The 9,357-nt window shown below is 35.7% G+C and overlaps 1 protein-coding gene across 1 annotated transcript; it reads left to right on the forward strand.

Moving 5' to 3' along the window:
* The first annotated feature begins 7,650 nt into the window (after window positions 1-7,650).
* On the forward strand, window positions 7,651-8,697 carry LOC145989117 (uncharacterized). The gene has a single exon (XM_083124411.1). It carries the CDS (start codon window positions 7,651-7,653, stop codon window positions 8,695-8,697), a length of 1,047 nt encoding a protein of 348 aa, XP_082980537.1.
* The last annotated feature ends 660 nt before the right edge of the window (window positions 8,698-9,357 follow it).

Below are 9,357 nucleotides of genomic sequence, written 5' to 3' on the forward strand. Positions count from 1 at the left end.
GAAGTAAAAGATATGATAGTAAGAGTGGTGTTAGTATGGAAGTTTTTGCATTACGCACTTACTCTACTTATTACAACTTAGTGGAACATCCTAACGAATCTGAAGATATCTTGATTAACCAGTTGCCCACATCTATCGCTCAGTTGGTAATAGCTGCTAGATTGAACAAGATAGATGATGTAATCGATCTCTTGAAAAGATTAGATCTAAAGTTCAAATCACAAACCCTGCGACCTTCTGTAAACAAAACCACGTGCATGCAGAAAGCATTGCAAACTCATAGAAGTAAAATAATCCACACAAAAATCCAGCGTTGTTACAGGATTCATTACGTAAGGTAAAGCAATGGCAAATTTGTAGTATGAGATACGCTGCCGCAAATGACGTCTTACTTTAAACCCAATGCTCTTTCTTTTTTTACTTATTGCTTCACCTTTATGGTTAACTCTTTGCACCAGTAATCATTTCCCATAAATTTGGCTTCTTTCTTGCATGCGAATTGAATATATTTTACTTGCATTTTTTTAGACAAAATGATATAACATGGTAATGTATATTTCTAAGGATGATATAGATAGGAGTGTATTTGAAATTTGTTTGTAGATTATATGTAAATTGTATCTTATGTAAATAAAATATATAATGGGCATAAACAGCCATATGCATTGCTGTAAGTCCAATAAATATATTGATGATGATGATCAAAACAAGACAAAGAAAGTTCGTAAATGTATTGCAGTTGGAAACTTTGACAAGCATCCTAATAACGATTTTTGTTCCGCCAAATATAGTGCACTTCGTAAAATAACTTGGTGACATGGCAAGGCAAGATAAGTGTGAACATTTTGTAGTAATATGCATTGTAACTTTCAATGAGCTTAGAGATTTGTGTACATAATGATATTATATAACATTGGTTATTTTCTAAAAATAATCATGTGAACAGCAAGGAAGTAGTGCAACTTAGTAATATTGCCTGACTTATCCTTAGAAAAATAACATGCCGAGTTCTATGCGTGCGGGAAAGTCTCAGTGTTCTCCGAGCTTGTTATCAAAACACCAGCAAGGACAGCCTTTGAAAAGGGGTGAGAAACAGATTCTACTCAATATTTATGTAACGTTCTGTCAGTGGTATCCTGAGAAACCAGTAAATGAAGTGGTTAAGTTGGTATCCCAGTGTAGTGGTGTGTCAGTGTCTGCAGTTTTAAGGGTTATGAAAGAGAGAATGACCGGGAGAGTAACAATGTATGCGGCTGCACATTCGTCTGATGTTTTGAGAGCGGGTTCTCACATTCAGAGGCTCTTATATAAAATGAATAGGTGCGGCGAACTATGAGTGTAACAGCAGATGATTTCGGTCATGAATCAGCTGACGCGGAGTGATACATCGAATCGGTGAGACCGTTTGTTTACAGAAGGTCTCAGGGTTGGTGATTTACACTATAGTAAATGTAAGATCCAATAAAAAGTTTGAATTGCCTGATGGGTTCAACGCTATGAATTTGAAATCTGGAAATAACCAAAAGAATGGTGATTCTAATAGTAATTTGATTGATTGATTGAGTTTATTTTACTTCGCGTTTTGTGCCTCTTGCGAAGACGGGGATGAGTGATGAAATGATGAAATTGATGAAAGGACATTCACAAACAACCAAGCCCGAGCGGGATTCGAACCCAGGATCCTTGGCGTCGCAGCGGGATGTGCTAACCACTTTTTTTTATTATTATTATTATTTTAAAAAGGAAAGCCCCTAAGCGGAAGCTTTCCCCATCACACTTCATTCCCTGATATCATTTACATTTCTATTTCAGGACTTTTCAGGACAGACAATCACAAATTCCATTGCCTTACCCGGGACTCGAACCCGGAACCAGTGGCGTTGTAGCGCGCTCTGCTAACCACTTCGCCACGGAGGTCGACACCACTCGGCCACAGGGTCCGGCTAATAGTAATTTGAGAGTGCAGTCTGTTAACAAACGAAGTGATATGCTTGTAGGTGATAATAAGCAACCAATCGTTACTCAGTGTCGCAGAATAATACTAATGTACAGTGGGATCCATGCAAATTGTCCATCACCATGTTCGTGCACTTTATTTGACCCAATAATAGCTTCAAGAATTAAGAGAAAACTCAAAACAAGCTGTTGACAACTTCTGCACCATCATACATAAAAATCCATCGCTTAAAAACACATCGGATGTAAGAGAAAAATTAATGAAAATAGTCATGGACAATTTGCACGGTAATATTCAAGGATCCCACTGTACAATCTATACCTGACCAATCAGATTCATCCAGTAGTCGTATCTCATTCAGAAAAGAGACCGAGATTGAATTTTGATGGGCAGTTCTGGGGCAGTTCAACTAATCTGTGATTCAACAACAGTAATTACACTAATCAACGATCGTCTTATTCTAATATATACTTTAGAAGAAGGGATTTCAGTAACTCTATCAATCAGTTAGGAAATAATAGAAGACCTGATAGTAATTTCCGAAATTACCAAGGATATTGAACATTTTCGAATAGCAGTTTTAACTGGCGTTCTCCTGGTAACGAATAGTGCCCTAGTTTTAAGTTTTTTTTACAAACCCTTCTTTATCTGGTGTATGTCCAATGTGTGCAAGACCAAATGAACTTGGTGAAGCTAGAAACGAAAATTATCAAGCAATTATTTGACTAATTATTTGAACGTAAACGCTCCTAATTTTGAATGTAGTGAAACTGCATGTAAAACAGTTTGATTTGTCTACATCGGATGTAAGATTAAATGAATGCCACAGGTGATCTTGCCCTTTCAAAGATTTGTAGTACAAAGTTCAAAGGTTTTAGAACTTTCTTATAAGTTATAATTGTTATTATTTCAACGAAAAACTGTTATATTGTACTGTTAAGCAATCACTGTTTTTCAATTCAAATGTTAAATTTTGCTAAAGAAAAAGTTTTGACATTTATGTTCATGCACAATTTCTGTTCCCTTTACAGTCTTTGCAATTTAATCTTGTTTACAATATTGTATATGGTTGAGTTAAATATTCTCTTCATGTAAAAAAAAAAAAAGCATTTGAAGTTATAATGATGAATACGTGTATATTGTAATAATGCTATCTTGTAGGAAGTCAAAAGTATTGAAAACATTGAGACTGTCGTAACGATTATCGCCCATAGCTAAACAGCATTAATGTTCAAGAGTTTTGAAAAACGTAAGTCAGAGTTAGATTAGGCCATGGATGTTCCCAAGGTAAAATATTCCGGAGGTAAAATAGTCTCCCATTCGGATCTCCGGCCAGGGACTACTTTGGGAGGTCCCTGGACTAAGGATAAGATCTACGTTAGGAATAAGGATATTAAATTAGGCACCTGGAATGTTCTGAGTCTTTACCGGCCTGGGGCATTTCAGTGTACAGTTAATGAGATAGTTAGTTATAAATTAGATGTAGTAGCTGTCCAGGAAGTTAATTGGCCAGGAGAAGGTAATTGTAAAACTAAAAATTATACTTAACAAGTCTTCTTAGATGTCGGCTAAATTACACCCTAGCCCCTAAAGACCTGTACACTAGGAAGATTGTCCAATCCCCAATCTGTCAGTGTGGTGCAACTGAAGGAACACCTGATCATATTATATTTGAATGTCATCTTAATGCAACTACGCGTGATTATTTCTTTAGAGACCTAAAAGAAGTAGGATATAATGTCCCATACGCCTTGTCAACACTTTTGAGGAACCCAACGAAGAAAATAATATATGTACTTAACAACTATATTGTGAGAGAAAATATTATATTATAAAATTATGAAATTGTAAAATTATGAAATTGTAAAATTATAAAATGTAAAACAAATGTAACTGGTGCATAGCAGCAAAGCTACAAGCAAATATACATTTATATAAAAAAAAACCTACTATTGCTAAAGAAAGCCTTCGTGAATTAAGTAATGATAATGGTAAAGATTAATTACTTTTGCAACCTCAAAGAATTGAATTGTGAAAAGTACCACTTTTAAACATAAAAATATCCATAAATATACCTGGTATTCTCCAGATGGTAAAACTCATAATCAGATAGATCATATTCTCAATGATAAAAGAAGGCATACTAATTTAATTGACGTTCGTTCACATAGAGGTTCTGACTGCGCCAGTGACCATTATTTAGTAATCGTTAAATTAAGATAAAAACTCTCATAAGCAACAAAATCTAAAAGCTCAAAAATTTAATACAGGAAAATTTGCTGATGATAGAATTAAGAAAGGTTACCAAATTAAACTGTCAAATAGATTTGATATTTTGCAGGATTTAAATGATGATGAAAATATAATTGAAACAGACGTAAATAAGAATTGGGAGCACATACGTAATGCAATAGAATCAGCAGCTAAAGAAAGTATAGGATACCATAAACCAAGAACAAGTAAGCCGTGGTTTGATAATGAATGTCATAACTAGAGCCCGGAAGTTCAGGCATTTATTTTCGTTAAAATAGGCAGGCAAAAAGGCATTTATAATGTGGTAAATAGGCACTAAAAATGAAAAAAAGGCAAAATAAACCGAAAAAAGGCACATTTAGAAGTCGCTTACTTTTATCTATAATTTCTGGCAAAATGTTAAAATCTAAATTGGGAAGAGCATTTCAATTTTCTCCGTCTTGATTGCCCATAACTACAAGGTGCTTTTTAAGTTCTCAACATTCATTGATAGTCGTCTGTCAGAGAGAATGTTTTTCATAATAGAAAATGACTTCGACAGAAGTTATTGGAGCATATACATAAAACAAGCTAATGTAGCTGGACTTATTTCGGTAACAGCATTTTCACCTTTTAGATTATCACAAATTGTTTTTAATTGTCTCAAGTCCTTATTTACACTCACCTCATTAGCAAAGCAATGCACCATAATGTGCAAAAATAAACGACAGTTCATTCTTCAGTTCTGAATAGCACATGAGTTTTTCACTTCACAAATTGAAGCCGCTTGATTTTCTATAAGAGCGTCGAGCACCTCACTGATTTTTCAAAGGTTGTTAGCATAATATTTAGCTGCTGATATCCAGGTTCCCCATCTTGTCAAGATTGGTTGCGGAGGTAAACTAAGCTCAGGCGCAACTTCCTGAAATTTTCGGGTTCGAGAGGGAGATTTCAGAAATATTTTCTTTTGTTCGAAATCAACCTCACCACTTCAGCAGTCAATCATGCACAAGGAAATGTAAACCGAAAGCCAATATCCTAACTCAGCATGAAATACTTTTTCTCACACTTTTCTCCCTCAGCAATGTTGAAACATGAGTGAGTTCAATATTACTTATATAAAGGCGAAAATTATTCACATAATAAACGGAAGAAAAATAAATGCCAACATTCTTTTTTAAAAAAGTGGTCAAATTTCATTGAAAAAGGCAAAAAATGCATTATAATTAAAAATAGGCAGTGGGGTCCCAAATAGGCAAAATAGGCAAAATGAAAAGGCTTCCAAATCATTCGAAACAACTTAAGAAACGTATATCCGGAAAATTTTTATCAATATATGCAGTAGATAAAAAGAGGCATTTTGCCAAACTTCCGGGCTCTAGTCATAACCCAATAGAAATAAGACATCAGGCTAGACTTAGGTGGTTAAATAACTCTGATGATACAAATTTAAGCAATTATAATAGAATAAAGAGAGAATTTAACCGCATGTTTAGAAGTAAAAAAATATATTACTTGAAAAGTAAAATTAACGAATTTGAAAGAAACAGCAAAAATAAAAATATCAGAGATTTATATAAAGGTGTAAATGAATTTAGAAAGGGGTGGCAACCTAAAGTAACTTGATAAAAGATAAAAACGGTGATTTTTTGGCTGACCCAAGATATATTTTAAATCGATGGAAGAACTACTTTAATGACCTTTTAAATGTTCATGTAGGAGATAAATCAGAAGTAAATGAAGTACACAACAGAACCTTTAGTTCCAGAACCTAACTTGACTGAAGTTAAAGATGCTATTAACAGGCTAAAGAATAACAAAACACGTGGCATTGATTTAATACCAGCTGAGTTAATTAAATATGGTGGTAATTTGTTAATATGTCAAATTCATAAATTAATTTGTTTAATATGGAATAAAGAAGAAATCCCTCAACAGTGGAAATAATCTATTATTGTTCCTGTGTTTAAAAAAGGTGATAAAATGAACTGCAATAATTATCGTGGAATTTCTCTACTCTCAACAACATATAAAATATTATCTAACATTTTTTTAGCAAGACTAACCCCATATGCTAATTAAATTATAGGTGATTATTAATGTGGATTTCAACGTAACATATCAACTACAGATCAAATTTTTCATATCAGACAGACACTTGAGGAAAAGGGGGAATATAATCAAAATGTCCAACAGCTATTCATTGATTTTAAAAAAGCATATGATTCAGTTAAAAGACATAAATTATATAATATATTAGTCGAGTTTGGAATAACTAAGAAGCTTGTTAATATGATAAAAGTATGCACCAGTGAAACAGAAAGTAAAATTTGTGTGGATATTAATGTGTCTGACAAATTTACAATTCATGATGGGTTAAAACAATGAGATACATTATCTCCATTGCTCTTTAATTTTGCCTTAGAATATGCTGTTAGGAAGGTAAAAGAAACTAAAGAAGAACTAAAATTAAACGGTTTGACTCAGCTGTTAGCATATGCGGATGATGTAGACTTTCTGGGGGATGATGTAAATATGTAGAGGAGAGGAGGGTATTATGGAATAGTCGGGAAATATGGAATACCAAGGTTTTGGCTCTATTCGGTGCTGCTATCACGTGAGAATACCATGAACTACTCAAGAAAGACTCCCATGATGCAGTGCATTGAGAGCTGACCACTTGTTGTTGTGTTACCACTCGCTACAGAACAAAGTGTGTTTCGTGATTTTCAAGAGTTTTTGCAGGTAAGTTTTCAAACATTTTAACCTACTAGTACACATGTGACTGGAACATTGATGTTAAGCATAATATACACTAAAAGAATTGTAGTTTGTTATACTGTGGTCGTTTTTTAGCTGACAATGTTTTGTCCATCCGTTTAAAGATTCATTTTCCAAGATGGCGTGTCGGGTATTATAGAATACTAGGTATTTCATAATACCCGACGTAAAAGTATAGTATTCCATATAACCCGACAAAATATACTGAATAAAAATTTAGTTAAAAAATGAGTTTTGCGTATAATATTGATAGCTAAACAATAATTATTACTACTTACATAAATAGTAATATAGCCTAATTTAAAACCAAAGTACATTTTTTTTAAAAGCTAAATCCATTTGAATGAGTTGAGTTTGAGTTGGTGTTTTAAGTCCACTTTATGCACAGTAAGGCTAATCGGGACTGGACCTACAGTTTAAAGTGGGATCCAAACCGCTTGTGCCTCCACCGGGTATCGAACCCGGGACCCCTTGATTACAAGACAATGACGCCACCACTACGCCATGGGGAAGGCCCTCATTTGAATGAAAACAAAACACAATTTTTCTGTTATTTGAAAATTCGTCTACAGTCTAGACCTACAAATAATTTGTTTTAAGATGTGTTTTATCTATTTAAACCTACCCCCCCCCCCTTCCTTAGTTGCAAGAGTTCTAAATAGTCTGTTTTTTTTTCAGATATGCCTAGAAAGAAGGAAGATGAGGGAAAGAAGCGAAAGCTTTGGTGTGAGACGCAGATGGCTAAGGCTATAGAAGCTGTTCGTGAGAAGAAGATGGGGTACCTTAAGGCGTCCAAGGAATTCCAGGTTCCCAGAGCGTCTCTCTTCCGCCTTGTCAACAGTAAGGAGAAAAATGCAAAGGTAGCAGCCTCAACTACTCTTGGCCGTAAGCCAGTTTTTCCTAAACAACTAGAAGACAAGTTACAAACATATTTAGTTGAGATGGAGGCCATGTTCTATGGGCTCACAAAAAGGGATGTCTGCAGTCTTGCCTATCAACTTGCGGTTCGCAATAACATACCCCATCCATTTAAGGACGAAACTGCTGGCAAAGACTGGTTCTACGCTTTTATGAAAAGGAACCCGAAACTTTCAGTTCGTAAACCCATGGGTACATCTTTTGCCAGGGCCAGGGGATTTAATAAAGAAGAAGTAGACAAGTTTTTTGACCTGATCGATGTTGTTTTCAAAAAACACAACTATCCTCCTAACAGGATATTTAATGTAGACGAAACTGGTGTGTCTGTGGTGCAAAGTAAAGTTCCTCATGTAGTAGGCCTAAAAGGAAAGAGACAAATTGGGTCCCTTACTTCAGCCGAAAGAGGTTCTCTCGTAACCATCATTCCCTGTATGAGTGCAGGAGGTGACTTTGTCCCGCCTCTTGTGATATTCCCGAGGAAGAACATGAATGAACAACTTCTTAGAGGTGCTCCACCAGGGACCATCGCATCGTGCCACCCGTCTGGTTGGATACAGACAAACATTTTTACTAAATGGTTTAAACATTTCATTGATGTAACAAAACCCTCAGCTGAGTCACCTGTCCTGCTTCTCCTTGACGGCCACACAACCCACAAGCGTAACATTGACGTAATTAGTTTAGCAAGGGAAAGTCATGTTACGATTGTATGTCTACCTCCCCACTGTTCGCATAAAATCCAACCATTGGATAAAACCTTTATGAGTCCATTAAAGTCTCACTATAGTGAGGAAGTGAGATCTTTTTAAGGCATAGCTCAAGGCCCTTGAGTATTTTTGATATGATGGAACTGTTTGGCAGGGCCTACCTTAAAGTACAACGTGGGGACATAGCAGTAAACGGCTTCAAAGTGACTGGTATTTATCCTGTCAATAGAAATGTTTTCAGCAGTGAAGATTTTATTGCTTCTACACTCACTGTTCCTAGGCCTCAGACTATGACACCCACAACTGACCCTCTTCCATGTTCGTCTACCAGCTCTGATTCACCTCAACCCTGTTCTCCCAAGCGTCCTGATGTGGTTGTCCCTGGTACGTCTAAGTCAACAAATTTTGTCCTACCCATAGAGATATCACCACCACCTCCAAAAAAGCAAAAGTCAAATAGAGGCAGGAAAGCTGGATCTTCTTCTATAATAACCTACTCCCCATATAAAACACAGTTAGAGGATGAACTGAAAGAAAAGGACAAAAAGAAGGAACCAGAAGCTTCAAAACAACAAAACAAACCGAGCATTCAAAGACCCCCCGTTCAGAAATTAAACTTAGACCGACCTTCTAGACCTAAACCTAAAAGAGATGACTCCAGTGTTAGCAGCGATGCATCGATCCATTCTGATGTATCATCTGTAATGGACTTCATGCCCTCAACTAAAGAACCGGAAAACAAAGACGCTGAATGTATCTTCT

This window comes from Lepisma saccharinum, chromosome 6 (genome assembly GCF_977018435.1).
Source record: "Lepisma saccharinum chromosome 6, izLepSacc3.1, whole genome shotgun sequence".
Taxonomy (NCBI): domain Eukaryota; kingdom Metazoa; phylum Arthropoda; class Insecta; order Zygentoma; family Lepismatidae; genus Lepisma; species Lepisma saccharinum.

Bases quoted from the DNA above. Each gene is read 5' to 3' on its own strand.
- LOC145989117 (XM_083124411.1), top strand. From the start codon at position 7,651: ATGCCTAGAAAGAAGGAAGATGAGGGAAAGAAGCGAAAGCTTTGGTGT.